Below are 25467 nucleotides of genomic sequence, written 5' to 3' on the forward strand. Positions count from 1 at the left end.
GCGGGGGGGGATAGAAACCTGCAACAATTTTCAGTTTTCAGACTAAACAAAGTCTTTTAACAAATATGCTCATCTTATTTTAAAATTTTTCTCAATTAAACTTATTATTTGAGGTCTTTCTTTCTCTTTCGATTAATTCTGTCCAAGCCCTTTCCCTTTGGTCTTAGTCTGATCCTTAGAAGTGAGATAAGCATCTGATGCAGCTAAATTGGCAATCGAGAAAAAGTCTCTACATCTGATCTAATGGTTAGCAGCTACAAATCATCATTACAAGTAGGGCTGTTTCAATACATGTAGTTCATAAAGCACTTTGTTTAAAGGTATATCCTAACAATCTTTGAAATGAAATGAAATTTGTCAAACCTAAAATTTCCAGTAGTGTAATGAGACTCTTAAAGAGTCTTCAGGGTGTAGCTGAGTTAACACAAACAAAAGTCAGCATGAAGCAAAGTTTTTGTAATGCGAGAGTCATCTAATTTGTTCATTCAGTTTTCATGTGGTTGCAGTATGTACGTATGTATGTATCACGCCACTGCTGTGCATATGTCTTTATTTGTTTACATCCATGACATTTCAGGTTAGATATTTCATCACATTTTGACATTGGTGATGCCAAAGGTTTACCCAACATTAGTACTTCAGTGTTGGGAAAAGCTATATATCTAAGATATACTGTAAATGTAGATATACTGTATGGGAATGTCATTCTTTAGCAGCACTGTAAGTAATTGGCACTTACTTGATGGCCTCACACATGTCAAGACCCATTTTCACACAGTTCTTAGCATGGTTCGGCAGAGACTCCGGCAGGCCGGACACACAGTAGTAACAGTCGCCAAGGATTTTTATCCGCATACATTCATTTTCCTGCATATTAATAGGGGGAACACAGTCTCAGTAACACAGAGTCAGATAAATGTCTCCCTGACAGACAGTACACACAGCATTTTGATCTTTCAGTGAATATCCACCCTTTTAATTCCACATGTCATACAGCAACATTCTGTTAGGGTCTATTATTATTACAGTGAGTGGAAAAATTTGAAGCTCTCTATATTTTTTTCAATCTCTATTTTTGTACATGTATGACTGATGTATGAAGCTCTTGTTCTTTCATTTTGACAGGGTAAAAATCAAAATCTGTGTATGTGTAACAGTACGTTTACCAGTCCTAGTTAAGATTGGTGGGGGGAAATTAAGATATGTGCAGTACATATTGGTTTGCATCTGCACTGTATATATCTCAATGTAAAGTCATATCATCTATGTTTGACCAGATATTTGCAGAAATAAGACGAACACATCGTGTCGCAATAATAAATGGCCATAAATGCAAGATATATCACAAAAGGCTGGTTTATAATAGCCTTATGTATTTAGGGTTTTTACACTTGTTATAGATTTTACACTTTACAAGATGTGACAGTAAGTAAGATGGATATGAGTTTCATCGTTTAGCCATCCAACACTTTGTTAGGATGTGTTGCTTGGTTCAATAATGAAAATGTTTACCTTGGCAATTTGATCAAATTTGCCAAACAGCTCATTCAGCATGTGCACCAGCTCTCCAGGTGAGCAGTCACTGGCCAGCCGTGTGAATCCCACTATATCAGCATACAATATACTAGAGATGGAACAATATATATTAATCAACATACTATAATATAATATAATGATTATATACATTTTCCAGGGATAAATGTAGCTTTCAAACCCATTAATATATATTTGGGCTGTTCTACATGTAATCTGTACTCACATATACAGTATGTGTCACATATGTGCCCTGTACATGTAAATACAAATAAATAATACATGCCTGACATTAGTGTGTCTCTGGACATAGAGGTTGTGAAAATTGTTTGTGTTCTCAATCTGGCCAAAGTTTGGGCCCTTCAGTCTCTGGATGATCTCAGCTTTCATCACCCGCGCAATGTGAGCTGGTAGCAGAGACAACAGGAGACGCTCCTGATGGCAGTAACATGAAGAGAAAAGAAGAAGTAATACATGGATGGTCAGGAAAATCAAGGAAAATAAGCAGACTATTACAGTTTAATACCTAAATGTGAGTGATAAAGTCTTATCACTGTGTACACAAAGGTACAGCAAAAATATAAATATGAAAAGATGCCCAACAGTAAATTCATTTGTTTTAGCTTGAGAGTATTTTCTCACAAGAATTAACTGCTGGAATCACCCCCTGTTTGTCAGTGGCATGACCCATTATTAAGTATAATTAGAATTAATGCAAATGCAAAACCTTTTGAACCAAAATAAGCTTTCAGATCCAAAGTTTGGATATTTATGTAATCAAAGTGTAATCACCAGGGACCTTGACTTGAAAAAGTTTTACATTTTCAGCAAATGGATATTTAATTGAATTCAGTCCTAATCTAATTCTGAAGCATTAACCTTTGATGACAGAAGACAAAAAGCTGTCATCATTACATTGCCGGCCTCAATGAAAGCTTCAAGTGCTAAGTGAAGGTTAATTGGGCACTATATTGTGTCAGGTTGACTTCCTGTAACTCATAACTATGAATGTAAAAAAAGTTGTATCACAGTGCTCATTATTCTATTGCCAGCCACCAGACAGACTCCACCGTTATTGCCTCCCTACTTTTCTTTTATTTAGTGGTAACTTAACAATCTCTCCCTGAGTCTCTGAGGTTAATGTAGGTATTATTCTAAGCTAACCTGCCTCATAATTAGCAAATAAAACTCCTCTTAGAGTGAGGATAAGTTTAGGATTGGAGAAAACACTTCATTAAGACAATGTCACCTCCAACTTAACATATTTTCTGCACCATTGAGCCTCTCCCTACATCGCTGCTGGGGCTCAGAAGGTTTATGGTGCCTGCTAACAAACACTGCCAGGGATTTGGTTTTATGATAAATTCACATAGTCCCACTTGGACCACTCGATCTGAAAATGTATGCACTCACTGTACTGCAGTGCAGGGCACTTTGGATAAAAGCATGCAGCAAACAGCATATATTATGAGCGCCTGAGAGACATGTGTCTCTGCACAGTTACTACCATCTGTCGCAGGCAGCAGTAGCACTCCAGGGCTACTGCGAAGCAGTCCACCCAAGGCATTTTCAGTTTCACTCATGGTAGTTGTAACAACACAAGCTGCATTCACCATAGGGATAACCAGCTCCACCCCAAGCCTGGGCTTACACAACAGCAGCTGGATTCGCCTTTATCTGACTGAGTAGCTACCCAAAATCTACTACTGCAGCAGCTGTAGTAAAAAGCTAGCTACAACAAAGACTCACACAGAAGTAAGCTTTAATCAACACCTTGCTCATTTTTCACAGGAGGCCACACTGCTCATGTGCAGCAGCACCAAATTCACCTGCATTATTTGCACACAACTGTTCCAACACAGCATATGGAGACAAGCACAAATGCATATACACATACAATGTTTGAAATGGCACCCACTCACAAACAGTAATCAAGTAAGTTTTTAGAATGTCAATGGGGTTATAAAATGAAATGGATACAGATTCAGTGGGACAATAAAACTTAACAATCATAGGTTTTGTGTAAATCTTATATGCAGTATTTGAGATATTGTATGTGACCAACAGAATATTTAACAAATGTTGTGTAGCCCCCCATTACATTAAACAATGTACTTGCAGGTATTCTTATATCTTGTTAATCAACTGCAAAGATTTCAGCCAGCAGTCTTTGGATGCTAAAGAGCTTTTACTACAGATAATTTAGTACATGCAGTGGGCTCCAGGGACTCAACATAATCATCACACTAGCTGAGGTCATTAACAATTACCACATTCTGTAAAACACAACCCCTGACACAAATCCTCTGTGGACTCTATCCTTTCACAAAGGACTCAGGCACTGACAGTTAAGATATTCCTTTAATAGCCCCACAATGGGGGTGTAATATATATATATATATATATATATATGATTGTTAAGTTATGATTGTTAAGTTTTATTGTCCATATATACACACACACCATCCACACACAAACTATATATATATAATATATAACACATTTTAGGTAAAAGTCTGCAAGCACAGCAAAGAGATAAATGGTAAATGCCTGCAGAGTAAATATTTAACACCAATTTGGCACAGCGAGTATGAAATGCACATCTACATTGATAAAACAAAAAATAGCTTTAAGACGCTTGAAGATGCAGTGAGGATTTTATCAACAAAAACCCCTTTTGGATCGACATCAGTTATTTTACTGTGGATTAAATATCATTCTTCAAGTCCTGGGTGTGCCATAATGTTGTTTTAATTTATTTACTTGTTGTCATCATCATCATAATCATCATTATCATCACTGCAACACTCTTCTCATTCATAAACATATTCACTCCCTAACATTTTCATTATTGTAATCCACACCATCATCATCATCACCTTTATTACTACCACAAGTACTCAATCACTCGCTGCCTGCCTGACTTGCACTGGCTCACAAGTCATTACGACTTATTGACACCACTTTACCTGTTGTCTCTTCTCAAACTCCAGTTTAATTGGGGACTTGATGCAGTTGCAGGTGTCCTGATAAGTCTGTTTAAGTGCCAGCTCCATTAGGTGCTTGTGGTACGCCCCCGCCATGTTGCCACACATGAAAATGATAATATTGGCCAGAATCTGTACAGGAACAGGGGACAGACAAAACAGGTATTAGAAAAATATCAGACAAAAATAATTGGGTTAGGGTAAAGTCATTTATATTAATGGGTAAGTAAGTAAAATTTATATGAAAGAACAAAAACAGCGCTGTAAAATGGAATACATTCAACAATACTATCTGTAGGTTTGTTATTTATAGTACACAAATGAAACAGGCAGTGTCAGAAAAGCCATTTTATCTCAAGTGGCCACCGTATAAAGACAACTATACACCTCAGATCAAAGATCAGGGAAACAGTAATGTGTTTTCATCAATTTAAGGCCAGAGGAGGCAGTGGGTTTTAATGAGATGTAACCAAGACTAAAGAAAAACCTCCACTCAAAAATAGGGCAAAGGCTTTTCGTTGCGGTTACTAGGCCCTGGCAACTGAGATCCTGATGAGACATTGACGTCCAGCAACACATACTGTATTAAGGGGAAAGTAGCATTCATAAACAACACAGCTTAATTAATTTTCTTGTGAATTGGTCAGTAACAGTTCCCACCCATTGTTGGTCTCAGAATTATTAGAGAAATACAGTACAATGGTAAGATAATGGAATTAGATGTGTGTGAACTCTATGATGCCACTGCTCAGTTGTTGATTGCCTAAAAATAGCATTATGTATTCTGCTTATCAGCTGTACAGTGGCTTGATCAACCTCCCCTCCACCCTGCTGAAAACAGTATAACTGAAAACTAAATCAGAAATAAATCCAGTGGCTAAGGATGTGTCTGGACCTCTGGTCTATATAAATAGACTTGCCCTTGAGTTCAAGTTCATCTCACACAAGGAGGCCTGTCTGTTCCTTGATTAGTGTTATTATAGCAAACACCACATCCCACTACGAGCTCTATTTGACAATGGTGTTGCTTAAGTGATGAAGCTGCTTTTAATCATAGTCATACTTGTGTAACACTCACTGCTGACATGGATCATCATGATGTACAATACATCTATCCATCCATCTATCCATCTATCCATCTATAGGGAGATTGCTCATTTTTATTTTTACTAAGCATTTTCTTTGACATTACCTTCAGGCCACAACATTGTATGCCCCTTTTTGCTTTAAGGATATGGAATATTAGGAAAGATGCCTCCATATTCCATCCATTCAACAATTTTGTCTTCCAGTGTGTACATGGCAGTAAAGCCTCACTGCGCCACAAACATTGCTGTATACAGCTATTGTATTGTTAGTATCCCACTATAACACCAGACTATACAAATTAAATATGATAAGTGTAGTCTATTCTGTATTTTCATTTTGAAAAAAAAAAACGGTGCTTTATTTTCTTTCACATTTGATGCATCCCTCATGGCAGCACTACACAGGAGCAATTATGATAGGATGTGACCTAGAGATGAAAAGTGAATGTATAAAGGCCAAGAAGCATCAAAAACCTTTATATTCTGCAATTTAAAGAAAATGGACAATTTAATGGTTCTCTACCATTACATTTGAATGCACAGTCCCATTCTTTTTCCACTTGTTTGTTTGCCTGTCTCATTCTCTCTAATTTCCTTTTCGTCTTTCTTTCCAGTTGACCTTGTTGTCACACGGACCATTGCAATTTGCTCTCTATTTTCTGACGTAAATGTGCCCAACAGATTTACATTACAGTACCAGGAAAATAAGCATGTGACCTTTTGCACAGAGAACAGACATTTTGCTCAGGAAAAATAATCAGATGGAGAAAAAAAAACTACTCATCCCACAAGCTCATGTACTCAGTCCACTGCAGTACAAAACCAGGGTAGTTGTATATTGTGTTAAAAGATTTATATAAGACTTTAAAATAGAAAATATAAATCTGTGGATCTTTTTTTTTTACAATATAAAACTAATTTGTCTATCTATTCTACAACTGCAAGCCAGACAAAGGCAAATACACGAGTACCTCTCACAGACAATCTGAACATACATTTATTTCATATATGGTTGCAAACCTGCTAACAGTAAAGACACGACACCTCCTGCTGTTCCATCTTAAATAACAAGATAATGATTAGCCATCACACAGATGCATACAGTAGCCTTACTGAGAAAACAGGATCTGATTTGTATGTTCAGACACACAAGCTGTCTTAAATATAGATCAGATGAATGTATTTAACACTGAATACATCAGCAATGTAGCAGTCTCTCCTTTATATTTGACAAAAGCAAACATCAGGGGCAGGGACCATGTGCATGAGTGTACTGGCTGTGTTCACATTTATTCATTGTATTTGAGACAGACGTCCCTCTTGCTAGCCACTGAATTTTTTATCTTTTCTTTGCACATTTCCAAATACTGAAAGAAGACACATAACCGGAGTTATTTTTTCCAAATTAAAGGCATTGCATTTATAAGCCTGGCTTAGTGCATGTGTGTTTATTTCCTATAGAAAGTCTGACAAAACAGTCTGAACTTTGTGCTACAGAATAGTGTTCAGGCCATCGGGTTCAGACAAGTACACTGAATGACTGAAAGCAGACACGACAAGATTTATTGCGGCCTTTGTAAGCTGCTTAATAAAAGGGTTTTTAGCAGCCCATATATTGCATGCAATATTTTATAATCTCACTTTGAATAAGCATCATCATATTTAATTGAAACTCTATTCAGCTACCCATTCATTCTGTCTTTGTGAGCCTGTCAATTACAAATTAGCGGCACTACACGACCAAAAACAACAGCCAGAAGTACCTGTTTGCAGTTTTGTAGTCCTTAAACCTACAATAGATGTGAATTACTTCTTTGTGGCTGGTGGGGGTGGAGGTTTAAAAAGGTATGCTACAAAAAGCATAAGCATAACAAACTTAATATTAATAAAATAATATTTTAATATGTTCTGACAAACCCCTCATCCAGTGGGTCCTCAAATAATATAAAACAAACAAAAAAAACATGAAATCAACTTGTAAACAGTTGCCTTTATGTATACTTTTGTATTTTCTCAGCAGATTACATTCAGTTAGACCTGGGTGCTACTCTATTAGCTGACATCTGTTAGACAAGACACTGTCAGTGATCCAGACCATCTCAAAGGTCAGCTGTGTGAATCGACTGGCTGTGTGAACCATCCGTACCTCACTGGTACCCAATTACAGATAACGCCGGGGTTAGGTGAGGATGGCCTCTAAAGGGCTTTGAGCCCCGCTGGTGAATTCTAGGATTATCTAAATCAGAGAGCAAAGCCCTATGCAGGCTATTATGGCTGTTATTATACTACCATGTGTAGAGGAAGACAACCATCTAAGATCAATGTGAAGGTGAATCTTGTGTTAATAACCTATAGGCAACAGACATCCAGCAGACATGTTTTCATTGTTAAAACTGAAACTGAAAAATAAAAATAAACAATACAATTCTCAAGAGAGAAGTGTTGTTGGAAACCTAACGTACATCCTGTATGACATAAAATGAAAATGTGGTCTCTAACTGCTCTAAAGAGACAAGAAATAAGAAACCAATAAAAGTTTAATATTAAGTCAGCAAAAGTAAAAACCTTCATTTGGATTCAAGTGAAGCCTTACTTCTCAAATAGGTAATATGCAACAGCTGCTATCACTGAGAGTCTTTCAAATAAAGCTCAAATAGAGTTATTAATTGTTGAGTGTTGAATCATCAATAATTCATCACAGCACTCACAAAGAATGCAAATGAAGTTTGTTTTTGGTCTGAGAGAGGAGATTGTGAAATAAAAGCATGATAGGCGACTTACATTAATGATATTCAGTATTGCTGTGAAGCTAATCACAGCACCGAGTCTAAAGTCAATTTGGATAGAAATTATTGCAAAATTCTACAGATACATTCATTAAAAAGGTTACGGACTTGGAATAAGAGACCTTTGTTACATTATACATGTTTTATCCTCAAAGGGAAGCTTTGCAGATTTTCAACCAACTTTGTATCAAACCATGCAAATTAGCATGTAAAAATGTGGATCAAACTGTCAAACTAGGAGTGCCTATCAAATATGAATCAAGATTCTGTTACTGCATTGCCTATTTTTCACCTCCAATGTTTTTATAAACATATTTTAGTGAACTGTTTAGTTGTAATACAAGAAAGTTTGTGACTAGGCCACCATTTTGTTCTGCTTGGAATCGGAAGAGCCTAATCCAAGCACCACCCAACCCGCAGTACGTCACCCACCAGCCAGTCCAGTGTGGCCCAGTGAATTCTGGTTGTGATACCTTTTGAGCAAAATGAAATACCACAGGCCTTTCCTATGTTTTCTGGTCATGTGGCAACAATTTCAAAAATATGTGCGTCTTTCTACTGCATAGACAGGCCAGTTTTATGGCCATCTTTCCAGCGTCAAAATACCCCTTTAAAGAGAGCATCAGCTGTAAATCAGAGCTGTGTAGAAAGACCACAAATATTTTAAGTTTTCAGATCATTCTTCACACATTTAGGTAATAGAGAATATAGACATTTAGAAAACTACCAATATAATAATGTACCAATACATCACTCTTGCACACAGCCCATGCAAATAAAAGAGGAACTAATTATTTCTAAATGTCTATCTAAACCCAACAGAGGGCTTTCACCTCTTTAATAAATGAGCTGGTTCATTAGGACCCCAATGAGCTAGCACTGTAAAGATTAATGGACTTGACAAAGTGGAATTGTCAGCATGATTCCTTCGCACTTAATACCCCCTGGGCAGTTTGCATGCACAGTAGAACAATGCACAAGAGTGGGGACATTTACAAATCTCTAGGATGATAGACTGGCGGTTTATTCAACAAATTGCTAAGTCTGAAAAATTTAGATGATCTGAGATAAAAGTAAATAAAAAAATCCAACATACCACTAAAGCATGCATACTGACGTAACCATGTGTGTAAGTACATGTGCCTGTGCATGCATGTGTGTGCTTCTGAGGAAATAGATTGACATTTAAAACACGCTTATTCACTTTCTTGTTGAGAGTTCGATGAGAACATCAATTACATTCTCACATCTATATGGAAAATATGTAGCTAGAGCCAGCAGACAGTTAGCTGAGCTTAGTCTGAAGACTGCAACAAGGGGAAAACAGCTAGTCTGGCTCTGTACAAGGGTAACGCCATTTTCCTACCAGGAACTCCAAAGCTTACTTAATTAAAGTTTTGGGAGGGGGTTAGGTGTCAGATTTCTTGACCACGTGCAGTCACTTCCTAGAGTCTCGTTGTCACTGTGAGATTGCCTGGCAACCAGCAGACTCTAAAGCGAGTGGCATCAATTTCATTATCCAACTCTCGTCAAGAAAAACCCACTTATTCCTTTTAAGGGCCTCCAGACTGTTTGATCAACAATGTACTATTTTATGTCTGCAAGGGGTTTATTTAGCCATTATCCTTTTTTAGGCAGCAAGAAGACAAAGACAACATTTTCGTTGCCATTGGCATGGTTAAAGATGATCTGAATCTGCCTGGTACAAATAGTCCTAAGCTGTAAAATATTGGGCAGGGAATCATTACTGAAACAGTTATGGGCTAAATGTAGCAAATGTTTACATCAACAGATTTTCATAGGATAACTAGAGGGATTAAGACGTGAGGCTAACAGGGATGAAACACACAGTCCAGTATGCAATTGGATATCTATGACAAACTTGGTGTTGGCTAACAGTTGATTTATTAGTGTTAACTGTTCAGAAAGATTGCAATACATTGCTGTGTGCTCTTAAAAGAAAAAAGAAAAGTAGGATGAAAAAGAAAATTAGAGCCTTTAATTCCACATGGTGGTCTGTAAGTCAGTGGCTTGTTTTTTGACACAGAGTAAAAACACAAGTAGCTACAGGATGACCGGGACAACACATTAGACTTCCTGTCTCTCTCTACTGTTGTTTAGTTTATAATGCTTAATGTTTTAAGTTTTATTTTCACTCGAGGTTCACTTGCTAGCATTGTCCAGAGCTTTCAACTGCATCCCATGGCCCTCTCCAGCAAATTTGACTTATTCAGGTGTCATGACGGGACCTAAGTACAGACTTCAGCGCCCTTAAACAACCACTGGTTATGTACTTAGGTCAGAGCTGTGGGATTGGTTGAAAGTTCTGGGAAAAGCTAGTCAGTGAGCTGTGGCTTCACAGTATTTTATCACAAATAGAAGTCTTTTAAAATCGGGGGAACGTTCCATCAAGCTGCTGGTCCTGCACCAGTATAATGAAAATATTTTAAAAAAAATGCTAATAGAGGTTTTTGCATGGTATGGTATTGGTATTGTTAGAATACAATTTTCCTTGTGATTTTTGTATTGTTGACGAATTGTTGCCTGATATTCACCAGTCCAAATACTGACAGAGTTACTAATTTGTCTTATTAAAAAAATAAAAATAAATAAATAAATAAATAAATAAATAAATGAGCCATAGTTGTACTTCATACCAATGAAGCTTGCAATATTGTTTATGGATACCAGTGAATTTTTTTTATTACCCTGTTTTAAATTTTTCAAAAACGTGTGAAAACACAGATGCAGTGATAAGCTGGTTAACACCACAGAAATTGGCTGGTTTAATTAAAGTTTAATTCCAAAGGACAGATCAGCCTATTTCTACCAAGAACCTTAGCCTGCCTTTTATCTGATAATGAGAACCAGCACCCCACTACCATAAGTGTTAAACTGAGTAATCATCAGGTACCCTCAAAGAAAGCACTCAGGGTGCTGTTTCCAATCACATTGAATGTACTTCCATGTGATTACAGAACAAAGCAATGAGAGTTACATAGCACAAGTGACAGGTGTAAAGTTAAGTATCATCACTGTTAAACTGTAGAAAAAGGCCATTTATTGAGCTTTGAAAATTTCAGCAACTTCTGCTTTTTGAAACTGGTGTTTATTTATACGCATTTTAATGCTCTAACGTTACCATTTTTTTAACAATTTAACAAAATATGTGGACAGTCTCTTCCTACAAGAGGCACCATTTTTGGAACTCTGTGCCAAGTGTCCTTAACCAATTTACAAAAATATAAAAATAAAAAAAATAACAATTTGTAACCTGAATGTGGAAAATGTGTTTTTCCTTCTTTTATACATACACTGATGAGCCATAACATTATGACCACCTGGGCACCCTGGCATGATAACGAGATAATCAGTGTTATTCACTTCACCGGTCAGTGGTCATAATGTTATGGCTGATCGGTGTATACTTGTACCACACTAAATTACACCAAAATATTCCCCCACCATCATCATAACCACAAATACAAACTTGGCCCAAGCACAGTCAACAAACAGATAGAAACAACATCACTATCAGTGACAACAAATAAAATACTGATAAGAAGACAGAGCAGCCAGGATTTGGCGGAGCCTCTGTTTACTAGAAAGCATTTCGTTCCTTGGCAATTTCACATCTAGCCCGGCATGTCATCTTGACTGCCGAATGAGCAGCAATCTGTCTCCTTCCAAAAATGCTTCTGTAACTTGACACACACACATAGACCGTAGAAAATATTAAGAATGCCTTCCTGATAGGTCTGTCACAGGAAAAATAAATGCCACGAACAAGACAATATCTTCATAAGCAGGTGGAATGAAAAGGCATCACACTTTATTTTGATTCAGTTGTGATTTCTCCTCCCCTTGCTATTGTCTCACCATATTCCTGATAGAAAAATGTTTTACCTATCACAGCCTACAGCTCATATATATATATATTTCAGTTACAAGATGGAGAAGACCTTCGAATGTATTTTGTATACTGCATTTTTGTATTTTGCAAAGATCTGAAAGAGATTTCTCATATGTTCCTTTATCCTGGTATCACTGTTATTTTTGTTTTGTCATTTCCATTGTCTTGACTTTGCCTCTATGTTTCTTTCTTTGATTTAGTTCTCTTACGGTCTTAGTATGTTTGTCTGTCACACTTGTCCATTACACTTTCCTAATGTTTCGTGCCTTTCTGTTATTCAGTTGTCAATGACAACAGCACTGGCCAATTAGCCTAATTTTGTTAACATTATCCTCTCTCACGTTCATGGCACATGAATAATACATAAAGTCAATAGCTGTCGTGTGTTATTTTTTAAATTAGACTGATGCTATCCTATATTTATATATTTTATATTTATATTAAGGAACACCTCTCTCTGGCAGATTTTCCACTGGGATTGTGCTGACAGGCAAACTGACCTGATGTGCAAGCGGAGCTGGCTGATAGTGACCATGCAGCATACAGCCTCAGGCTGCCCGGATGCCAGTATGCCCATGAAAGACATGTAGGCTCTTCAGAGTTCACAGAGACAATATAGAATAGTTGGACAATATGTCCTTTGAAATAGTATTATTGTTTATTGTTGTCCTCATGCTTGAAGCTGTCCCAAACAACAATCTTTCCAAAAGACGGACTTCTGAACATAGGGTATCAATGCTTTAGAGATGCCTGCAAATAATCTGAGCGTGGCAGTCAGACTGTATGATAGAAAATTGTACCATTAAGATGAATAACCATTTATGATAAATTGTTTATTGTGAAGCCACAATTCAGACAGACTGTAATTTAGCAACAGGGCAAACAAAAAGCAGTACACAGAAAAGATATAAAAAGGGCAGTTTACATGTAGAAAGTCACTGTGATGAAGATAATAATTATAAAAATTATTATTATTATTGGCCTTTTTGTATGCTAGTGCCCTTTGTGATTTGGCTCTGACATGTTAAATTGCATCCTGTCTGAAATTACCATCAGTGAGGTGTGGCTTTTGTTACATGCTTGTTAAATTAATGTTGTATGCATTAGTTGAAATTACCCGTAGGTGTATTGGCAGTCACTGACTTTTCAAATCAGGTTTAAACAAGTAAAAATAATTAACATCTGCATTAACCAGATAATTGGCTTCCTGATATTGTTATTTCTTTGTCTTTCTCAGCATGTGCCAACTGCCTGAATAGTTTGCACTTGAAACAGCAATACTGCAGGAAAGATGGTGACCTTTTAACAAAGCATAAAAAAAACACATTAGAATTTCTATCGCTCACCTGCTATGCTAACTTAGTTTTAGTTTAAAAGGTCACATTTGTTTGTTTGCTAAAAATACAGACTGTATGGTTAAAATTACCAGAAATGCTCATTTTGTGAGCAGAATGGAGAAACACTAAATGTCTGGAAAGGAAAAACAATTCCATTAGGATTCCATCTGGATAATAAAACAAAACAACATTGGTTTCACTTCCACTGAAGTATGGATTTGGCAGGATATACCCGTTTGAAGCTGTGTCTAAGGGTTACAAGTTTAAAATTTAATTAAAGTGGATTTTCTTGCTCCACCATACAGAGTATAATTTGAATGTTTCATACAGTATGAATCCTGTTGTTGGCAGCAGGATGCCTGTTTGTATATAAAACAGCTTTGTATGTTCATTTGCTTTAGGTACAGCAAACCCCTTCAGTGAGTTATGTAAAGACAAGTGAGACACAATTTTGAGCATAACTGATTATGGCGATATATGGCAATAAGTAGGAAAATAAAAACCCTGGTTAAAAATATCCAATTTATTCTGTAAGCATTATTTGTCTACTTAGGGTTCACTGAATGTTAGTAAATTAATAAAAGGAAACAATCCCTATTTCCAGCCTGGACAGGGCCAAATCCTGGAAGTTACTGGTCCCAGCCAGTAAATAGTCCAGCACATAACCCCCTATGAAATGGAGAATTGTTGGTTTTACACTTCGGTTTTTATTTTTACTTAAACAAGATAAAACATGATCATTAGTGAGCTTCTGAGATGCTGCTAGATAGATTTACCTTTAGACAGAGCCAGGCTAGCTGTTTTACCAAGAAATCAAATCACAAATGAATACCGATTTATTAAATCAATTGCGTTGAGTTTAAGTACACAGCGATGTGCACATATTTTGTAGTTAGTCTCTGTTCTTTAGCATATCAAGTGTGTCTCCTACCATTAACCCACATGTATGTTTGATCACCTTACCTGCCAAACTACTGGCTCCATGTGATCAGCTGTGGTGGACAGGCAGACACTCAACACAATGGTGTGAGATGCAGAGGTCAGGACACTGGCGATGATGGCATCCCGCATAGAGAACGGCAGCATGGTGTAAACCACAAACACAATGAACAGGAAGAATGACACCTGTGGAGAAAGAGACACACTTGTGACACACCTGCAGAGGAATGCAATCAAGAGAGAATGAGAAAGAGAGCAAGAGCAATGGATGCACAAGAAAAAAAAATACAGAAAGTATCAGTGTTTACAGCCCTGTGGGGGGAAAAAGAACATGACCACTAAGTCTGAACACCAACAACACTGCTTGCTAAAATGAAGTTTATTTATGTACAGCTACATCAGTGGCATCCAAAAATAACGAATATAAAAATCATGTCTGCTCAGGGAGGTATTCAATATCAAGCTAGACACTAAATCATAAAAGGAAAATGGAGGAAAGAACATGTATTTGTGCTATTAAACATATGTCAATGTTGTGCACTAAGCTCCACTGATTGCAGGAAGTGGAAAAAGGGAATATCAGCTCTCACATTTCAAACCTGACACCTCTGATGTAGCATGTAGAGTGCTCCCTTTTTTACCCAAACTCCACACACATACAAATACAAATAGGTACACGCACACACTTCTCAAATACGCCTTCTGCTGCAGGGTTAAAGCAGCTCATCTGCTATCATGCATGGATAGAAAGAGGCCAGTGTTTTTACAGGCTGCAGCCAGGTGCCAGTTAACCTTTCTCTGGCTATTTGCAGGGCTAGTTTGTGGGGGGAAGTGAGATGGAAAGAGGAAAGGAGAGCATGAGAGAGGGAGAGCAAGTGAAAATGAGACAAACAGTATCTCCTCCGTTAAAGCCTGGGCACAAGCATACGGTTTTGCACAACCATTTTCTTAAGGGCTGACTATGGCAGTGAATATAAATAGTAGCAAATATCAAAGGATGGTCTGATACCTTTAAGACAATGCTTTATTCATGTATAAGTTAAAAGTGTGCTGAAGTAAGTAATATGTCTTCTGCATTTGCAGACCTCCTGCTGCTACACTACAGATAAAAGTAGGATATATTTACTAATTAGCCTAATGATGACCATCTGTTTTAAACTAGCAACAGACAGAATATACTTCAATATTAGTGCAAGACATAATATATGGTAAATATATACTATACATAAATGGCTTTTTCCAGCTATTATATTCAATTTACAAATGCATTGTAATAGGATCATAAATCAGTGTTTTCCCAACTGATACTTCCTGCAAAATGTGTTTTGTGTGAAGGTTTTTGGCTGCTGATAAATGATATAAATGAAAACTGTCATTTTCTTTTGTACAAAGAAAAGTATTTAGCAACCTAGTTAAAAGGTACAATTTAACAATTAAATGCCAAAACATTGCATGTTCATGCAGTGACAGCCGGTCAGTAGAGGGCACACCTGTGGCGCCCCACCAACCACAAAGCTTAGTTTAAAGTCAGAAAGCATAATGAATTATTGCGAAATAAAAATGCATTTGAATATTATTTGATTTAAGCTATATCGTGTAAAATTAACAGCAAAAATTTGTTTATTTTAGTTCTTTCCTAATCCTGTTGTACTGGCAACCCTGCAATACAACAACTAACAGTTTATCATCATTGATATGTTTATAAAAGTTCATCTTTGTATAAGTTCAATATACAATTTATAAATGCCATCATTCAAGCTGTACCACATCTGCCATACTGAAGATGGATGTCACTCACTGTCAGTATAGTATGGTCTTTTCAGAAATAGGCAATAGCATCTTGATATATTGGTAACCCGATATATCACGAACCATAATTCCCTGCATGACTGCCACTAGAGAATAGGTGCAATCTTTTGACAGTAATTTACTGCACTATGGGGATGAAGAAGGAATTAGAAAAAAAGAATCCCTTTCAATAAAGATTATGTTAGGCAACCCCTCATACAATCAGTTGGCCCAGTTTTTGAACAAATGAATTACAACAGAAAGAAGAGAAAAGGAGAGAGAAGCCACTGGATAAGAGTGAATCTTGGACTGGCTAGTTTTTAAACATAACAAATACACATGTACAGCTCTACATATTTACAATGCACCTGGGGGCAGAAAATTGCAACAAATACGTAATATGGAGTAAATATGGAATACTGAAAGACTTAACTGTCCTCAAAAATAAATTCTGAAGTCTGCAGGAACATTGCGGTGTTTCTTTGTCTCTCAACTTTCACAGTAGCACATTATATTTTCAAATAAAGCATGCCACTCGAGTCTGTTCTAAACACCAACACAATAACAACACACAACAATAATACTGTACTGAATGTCAGGAGTGTAAAAAATGCTGGTCTGTACAATGAACAGACCACCTGTGACTGAAAATGAAAGGTATGAATTCAGACTTAAAGAAAAGAATGTGACAATATGTCATGCCTGGATGAGCAGCAGTTGTAGTAATAGCTCCTACTGTTATTTCCTGCAGTCTATACAGAGCAGGAAGCTATATTCAATTTCTTATTAACAAACGAAGACTCTGTCAGGCTCTAACAACCATGGTACCAATGACCTTTTTATTGTGGCAGTCTATGTTTAAAGGGGCTGTGCAGGGAGTATTGTTTATGGTTTTTTAAATTTGATGCAATGTAAGACAGAAATATATACTGTAGCCCAGAGTCCTGCAAGGGTCCAGTTTTGCAAACCGGCACCCGCAGAGCTCAGAACCGCCCCGTTACCCACAATTATCCACTGACACCACACGTTAAAATAAGAGCCAATCTGAAATGTGACACGTTTATTATTTTCTGCTGTAGTCTACACATATTATCTTTTAAAGAACTGACAAACAGCAACACTTAGAGGTGACCTTGTTTTTCTTTGTTATTCCCTGCAAGAAAATCATTTATGGACAATTTAAATCATTTTTCAATTATACAGGGTTGCAAATAATTGCTAGAAACATGTTTCTACACAAAATGGCAATTTATTGAGGTAGTATTATACTACACAAGGGTATAATTACGCATGATCTAGGCCTACGTACAGTAGGCAAAACAGACCACATAAACTCTGCATGCCACCTGAATTGAATTTAGTCCTTGTAGCAGTCAGGAGTAAAGATGTAAAAACTTTAAGCTCATTGTGACTCAAAGTCTCAGGGAGCTACCAATTATGACTCAGAACTTAGTCAATATAAAGCTCTGGAGACAAACAGTGGGCCATACTGTAACCTGGACCTTTATACAGGGAGCTATGACTCAAGCTGTCCTAAACAACGATAAATACATTTAATGTGTGCACTAAAGAAAAAAAGACATAGGTATGTCGGATATGTGGCCGCAAAACAGAGGTTTGAAAGACAGGAACTGTACAAAAGTTTGAATTTATATTTATAATTTAAATAACACATATGAACACTAGCAGACAAACACTGATGACTTAATAGTACAATTTATCCTAATGTTCTAGTTACCCTCCTTACATAATTCCACTCAATATGAAATTATATAGCCTTATAATAAAGACATTCATAGTCCTTACACATATGAAGGCTTTAAGAGTGTTTTCATTTCTTTCAAAAGCCATATAGTCCATGAAGTGTATAATTTATTTCCAGCACACAAGAAATATAATAATGACTTTTTGCGAAACATCTGAGGTCCCCTGACCTTGGGCAAAAGCACACAATAGCTGCGGTTCCACCCAAAGTGCCCAGAACTTTAGTCCCAAGAACTACTTTTCAAGGAACTACTTCAAGGTTTCTTCAGCTTGTTGTTGTCTGCGTTTTCACCACAGTCTAAAGACCTGTGAAGATTGGCAAATGAGTCCACTGGCGTATGAAAAAGTTCTTATATGGCATGTTTGCACACAAATATACAACGTAATTTTTCACAACCCATATATAAAATAATGTCTTTGGAACTTAATTTAGCCCTTGATCCCTGTGGTGGTAAATAGATCCGCCAAAGGTTCATAGTCCCTGGGGAAAGTTCCTGCAGTGGAAATGCAGCTAAAGATTAGCAAGACACAAGATCCCGCATCTTGGTGTTAACTTAAATATCTGATTATTTCTTCCTAAGGTCGGTGATGATTTGTCTCTCTGATACAGGTCCAGTTTAATTTACTGGTCACGGCTGAACTATGACGCCCAAACTGCCCAACCTTTCCAACTGTCTCTTTTTCATCTTTATAGATCTGCCGTCTGGCATTTCCATTTTCACTTCACTACTTAAGCTGTTTACATGACTGCAGAAACCAATAGCTCCCCATAATAATCCCTTTTGCGTGACAGAAAATATTATTTTGAGTATCCAGAGAAAAGGGTCTGTTCAGTTTTTTGGTTTTTTTTTACCCAGGCAGATGCAACAGATTTAAGCCCAACAAAAATGGCACTGTACGTGCGTATGCAAGTATGGTAAGTCTGGGCGCTGTCTTATTTTATTCCCACAGTCACAGTTCAATAATGCTGGCAACAGGAGCTGGGATCCAAATGCAAACATAAAGGCAAAGTTTTTAAGGCAGTTTACTGAGAAATGGTTGCAGGAACACAAATGTATGCAGAAATGGCAGGAATGCAATCACCATCTACCAATACTCACAATGTGGGGAAAAAGGAAGTTGACCAACCATCTATTTATAGCGTGGAGCAAATAACAAAACTAAAAACAGCTGTAGAGAGGTGACTCATAGAGGTGTGAAAACTAAACAGATGTGACTAGAGGACAGGCGAGGAGTCCTGAGGGTGGTGAGGGATGGTGAAAATATAGTGGCCATTGTAATATTCCTGATTCTTTTTATCTTGGATGCCAGGATGCCAAATACACAATGAATTTTAAAATCTACAATATCAAAAAGAAAAAAAGAAAAAGAAAAAAGATTTGCAGTGCAAAATCGTTGCAGCAGGGTTGCAACAACTAAGAAAATAACAATGTAAGGTTATACAACTCAAACTCTGCAATTCAGTAAATGTGAATCTACAAGCACCAGCTCATTTAGATGTTTCCCCTCTGTGGAGGATTAAGAAAAGTGTTATTTATTCACTATGCCAGAAGAGGAATAACATATTAACTTACTTCCTTATACAAGAGAGAGCTGTTAATTGCTGACAAATATCATCTAACACAGCAACATAATTTGCTTAGGATCCAGAAAGCTTGTTTCTAACTTAATGCTCTGAAATCCAATGCTGCAAGTGAATCATTAAACTGTACCAGGGATAATGGAAAGGCTGCAGGGGGAAAGACGCCTACTGAGCTCTCTTGCATACTTGATACTTGATGCAGTAATAAAACAGTGAGGACTTTCCTTTAGTATGGTTATGGCAAGCACATAAGGACCCTCTCCTCTGACAATTAAGTGGACAAAGCTTTTTTGTGGTCCATCATGGTATAGTCAACTCTGCTTCTGCCCCATGAATCAATTCCTTGATAATGACACTGAAGAGGGCTCATAAAACACATTACAGATGGGGTGTCAGATTACATGAGGCTTTTAGTCTACAGTCTGTGGCAGAGATTAGTTTACAGGCTAGATTTACAATGTGGGGAGAGTGTGTGTATCTATGTGAGCATGCGCTGTGTGTGTGTGTGTGGTGTGTGTGTGGTGTGTGTGTACTGCCTAAAAAAGACATACTCGCTCATTCATCCTTGCCAAAACACCACCATAAAAGAGGTACTCCACTGTAAAAACATGTTGTGTGGCCTTAAACAAATTATATGACATACTTTTGATGAAGCACATTAATGCTGGTCTTAAAATTGACATTATATTATATTTCATAATTTATGAAACAATGCATTTTGTGAGTTGAAAATGGCTCATGACGCCATCTACTGTTTTGAATCCCCCTGAACCTTGTCAGTCCAGTGCTGAGATAGCGTTGACCATCTGGGGCTTTTCTACGTCATAACATTTTTAGAAGAATGTTAACGCCCTCTTATCACAAGAGGGCAGCCCACCTCCCCCAGCCATTGCTTGTGTATGGAAGCATTATTTTTGCTAACCCTCTGCTTTGGGTTTTTTGGTGCTGTGGTTCAGGCTTGTGCTTTACACTGCTGTAGAAGCACCCCCGGACTGGTTGACTGCAATCAAACGGACGCACTGACAGCCCCCCACAGACACGGAGCCTCTGAGCCATTAGCTTAGCAACAACATTGCCACTAACGTTACAACACAAGTATCATTTTTACAAACAGCCGTGATAGCGCTTCGAGTGACTGTAAAAGCTCCACGGACAACGGACGCAGCTGCTCATGCTTGGTTAGCTCTGACTACCAGCTCACTGTTCCTGTCAGTGTGGAGGCCATGCCCCCAAAAATGTCCTTTGCAGGTCACCGATGCATTTTTTAAAATTTGCTGAGAGGGAGGGAGCCAGCACAATTGAAGGGTGTAGTTACACTTTATATGTAGTATAGGATAAACATTCGGCCACAGTGCTTGGTTTGTAATTTCAATAATAAGTCTGGATAGGTCGACCTTGATGCCTGAGATAAATTAAGATGTTTAACACAAAAATATATTTTTTCATTTTACTAGAATAAAAAAAAAGGCTTAATTACTCCTTCTCTTTCCATTTATTCTGTGTCATATCTCTCTGTTCCTACCTCCCTTGTTCCATCCCTCTTTTCTATCAGTAGTTCCTGTCCTATTTTCCCCATGTACCGTCTTCTTTACTATTCCAACCCAGCAGACGTCTTCCTTTACCCCAACTCCCCTTTCCCTACCTATTCTGTCCTAAAGCTTAATGAGGCTGGCTGTATACTCCAAAAGGAGTGTGTGAGTGCATCTGTGTATGTGTGTGACTCAGAGACAGGGAGATATCCAGAGAGACAGATAGAAGGAAAGCAGGAGATGAGGCAAGGTCCAGACATCTCTCTGTGAGGGGTAGAGGCTGGACCACACAGATAAGCCCATCTCCACACCGTCAGCAAACACAAAGGACTTTGTGGGGAGAGGATAAGCATCCAATTGATTGCAGGTTTGAAAACGGAAAGTGTACTGTATACAAACTCACTTGGGGAGAGAGAGGATGGTGAGCACAACACAGCTGAGGGAATATTTGGAGCCTTGTGATATTTATTTTACCTGACAGTGTACTGTACTGACAGTGCAGTTTGTAATGTAACTGTCTTTCATTCTCTTACTGTCTCTATATGAGGATGTCAACATAAATAATACAGTTATTTTGACAGATGACTATGGGGAAGCTGCTTCATGCCACTGCAGTTTAAAAAAAAAATAAAAATAAAAAAAATAAAACATATGATGGACAACAGGGAAATTAACTACTTTAGTCTAAATCCGAGCAGAAATGTAATTGAAACATATTAAATTGTAAGTGGCTTCTTGACTCAAGTAGTTTAAGCTACACAAATCATGTTTTTTTCCTGCAGTGAGCAAGTCCAGTTAGCTTGTTAGCGTGCCAGGGCTTTGTGGAAACTAATATGCACTGACATTAAAGAGTAAAGGAGGAGGGGAAGGGATACAACACATAGAATGATGCTGCAATAGAATTTGAGTTTTCCAAGTAGGAGCAAACTATACGGTCACTGATTCTTACCCTCTGCAGAGTACAGTAATAGCTTTTATGTAAAAACCCATACAACTGTTTTGCCAATTGTAACTGAACATCAACAGTGTGTTACAGAGGAAAGAAAAGAGCTATGTGTAAGGAGAGCTTATTAAAGAAGTGGCAGCACTGAGTATCTGCATCGCACTGACCTTGCCCTGATTTCTTCTTAAAGCCAAGAAAATGTTATATTATGCAACATGTGGTCTACTACTCTCGTCAGCAGATTTGAAATATTATACAAATTGCATTCTAAACTTGTATTTTTGGTCATTTTAGGCCACCATTAATAAGGAGTTATCACTGTTAGATGTGATTTTATCTGTAGAAAAACCACTGTATCAATTACAGTATCATTTACACTTCAATATGTACTGTTTTCACAACTGTGGCACTGTCCTGTCATGATGCTTCAGTGGTAATCTGCTCTTCCATATTCCATCCCATCCCTCTAAACTCCCACCACAACTCCTCTTCAAGCCTACTGCCTCACTCAGATGTATGACATGAACAATTTCACTTGACTCATTACAGACATGCAATACCTTTTGTTATATTCTACAGAATAATCACTAACACATTTAATATTCAACATGTGTTGTAAGTTGTAGGTAAGGTTATCTTAAAAGACTTCAGTGAGGACACATTTTCTTATCTACTAAAATAACCTATGTAGATCTGTTGTGGGGGAAAAAATTATTAAATCCTGCAACATACCGTTATCATAAATGCAAGATGAAACGTTCAATACATTTTAAGAACACCACCAGTCTTCTCATTTTCATCTAGTAGTATGTCATTATTATTCCTTCAAGCTCTTTATGTCATGCAGAAACCCTACATAGCCACCCAGTCTGGGAGAAATTGTTAATCTGAAGAGCCCTTGAAGAGCATCTCAACAAGGATTTCATAGGATTTTCATGATTACCTTTCCACAGTCTATCAAATCCATTATGCTAACAGTACGTTAACACAGCTGGATAAAGAGAACATATTCATACCATCCACTTCCGCCCCTTAGCTGACTGCAAACAATGCTGCATCTTTCTTGTGGAGCAATTCATACACCAGCAGAAAATGGATTGTGCAAAAAATGTGTGTGTATTTTGTCAGCAGCACTTTAAAAACGGAAATAAATGATCTGTTTGGCTTTTGAGGACAGCAAAAACAAGCTGCTGCACAACACTGACTATCATCACCATTTAAGTTGACATGGAGAACATGTTAGCTAATGGTTGCTTCTTTATGCTTCCAACAGTTACTGAGCAACATTATCATTCATTTGGAGTCAGGTTTTTGGCAACCTGGCCAAAATTCATTTTATTTTTAGCTCTGTTTTGTCTCTATCAACTGGGAAATACCTAGCTCTACTAAATGCTCCATTGTGTTCACCAGCTAGTCACTAAATGTTCCTGTCAGTTTGCTGTACAGATTGTGTACAGTCACTTTTATTTTACTGAAAACAGTACAGTTGTTGGCCGGACAGCTGAATGAGTTGAAACTAGCTACAAACCTCCATAAAGCTGAGGGGAGCTGCCGATTCAGGTGATAATTGTCTGAGTTTATCACTTTGAGTGATGCCTCATACATTACAGTGTCATTTGAAAATTCTTTTAAAAAAATAGCCGCTTCAAAGTCTACACAAATTTGCAGATTTTTGATACAAAATTGATTATACTTAAGATTAGAAAAAGATGAAGATATATACTTTATTAATCCCCTATTCTATTAAATTCTTCTTTTCACTCTTTTATTCGCACGCACGTGTAAATAAAGTATTGCATAGGAAGAACTGTCATGACTACATATTTGTCTGCAAGTATATGAAATTTGTTTGTGTGTTTGGTAGAACACAAAATTTAAACAAGGGCTGCAAAATTTATCGAAGTATTATCAAAATTCACAACATGGCAAAGTGCAAAACCCAACTAAATCACAGGTTTGTTGGTTTTGAAATGTTTGACAAACCAGCGTTATAATAAAGTACCGCAGAGATGCCCTGGCTCAAGACATCTTGTTCTCTAGATGTAACAAAACATGTTTGTTGGTAGACCCCAACAAATGTCACATCATCATAATTTTAATAGCTTTCTCAGTGAAAGCTAAAATGGTGATGCAGAAATCTTCATTCCTGCTAATCATAAAATGTATTGCAATTGTAACGCCTGAAAAAAGAATGGCAGTATGATTTCTTTTTACCATATTGTGTAGCCTTAATTTAAATGAGACCAAACCCACAAAAAGGAGAGTGAGAAAATTCATACATAATGTTTTCAGTACATTCCATTAAAATGGTACACTACATCCAAATCACAAACCCACCACTATATTCGAGTATGGGATCAATAAGGAAAAAGTGTTCAGATACAGATACATTGCTCTCTCCACTTACTACTGTACATTTGCAATCCACAATGGCATGTTGTTAATTATTCAGACATTTAAGTTAGTTATTTCAAGCACATTACTGCACCTGCTGGTATCTTAGCAATTTATCTACAGGTCCTTTAGTTATTTTCAGTTTTCAGCTTTTTTTCTCATGCTAAATATGGATTTTTAAATTGTGACTATGGGAAGCAACAGTTTCATTCACTGAACAGCAACAGCAACATTGCTTGAATGACATGGGACAAAAGCCATCAACTCTAAACCCTCTAATCACTGTTTCATTCCCCTACTTCTCATGACTACTTCCTTGCTACAGCACAGAGAGCATTTAATTAACTCTGACTTTTACTTTGCCTCCCTCCGTTTCTTTTCTGGAGCAGACATCCACTTACCAACTGCACAGTAACACCACAGTGACCACAGATTCAAAGACTTGGTTATTAATATAATTGGCTCATAAGCAAATGCAGTGGAAGAACTTTAACAACAAGAGGGCAATGTGTTCAAATTTTACTCCACATGTTAAAACTTAAGACACACGCTATGTAAAAATAAACTCATTCATTCTAAAATTATGTTACTTTAATTTAAGGTCTACGTAAATGATAGCATTTACATGAACCTGAATGAAGGACTACATCTAACCAATTTTAACGAATCCGCTGATTATTTTCTCATGTAATCAATCAATCGTTTTGTCTACTAAACGTCCTATTTCCCTGAGCACAAGGCGATGCCTTCCAACGTCTTGTTTTCAGTCCAAAACCCCAAATTTTATTTACTATCATATATGACAAAGTAGTGTTGTCACGATACCAAAATTATTGTTTCGATACCAATACCAAGTCAAGAATTGCGATTTCGATACTTTTTCG

The 25467-nt window shown here is 37.3% G+C and overlaps 1 protein-coding gene across 1 annotated transcript in view; it reads right to left on the reverse strand.

Annotated features, from left to right (window-relative positions):
* The window catches only part of adcy2a (adenylate cyclase 2a), a gene marked incomplete in the record, with an annotated part of 51689 nt that overhangs the window by 18611 nt on the left and 7611 nt on the right, over positions 1-25467 (reverse strand). Inside the window, 5 exon segments of the mRNA XM_035672138.1 lie at positions 740-867; positions 1513-1624; positions 1820-1968; positions 4503-4652; positions 14608-14769. Of these exon segments, the coding sequence (XP_035528031.1) occupies positions 740-867; positions 1513-1624; positions 1820-1968; positions 4503-4652; positions 14608-14769 (701 nt within the window).

This window comes from Morone saxatilis, unplaced genomic scaffold (assembly GCF_004916995.1).
Source record: "Morone saxatilis isolate NCDOM2014 unplaced genomic scaffold, NCSU_SB_2.0 Contig24, whole genome shotgun sequence".
NCBI lineage: Eukaryota > Metazoa > Chordata > Actinopteri > Moronidae > Morone > Morone saxatilis.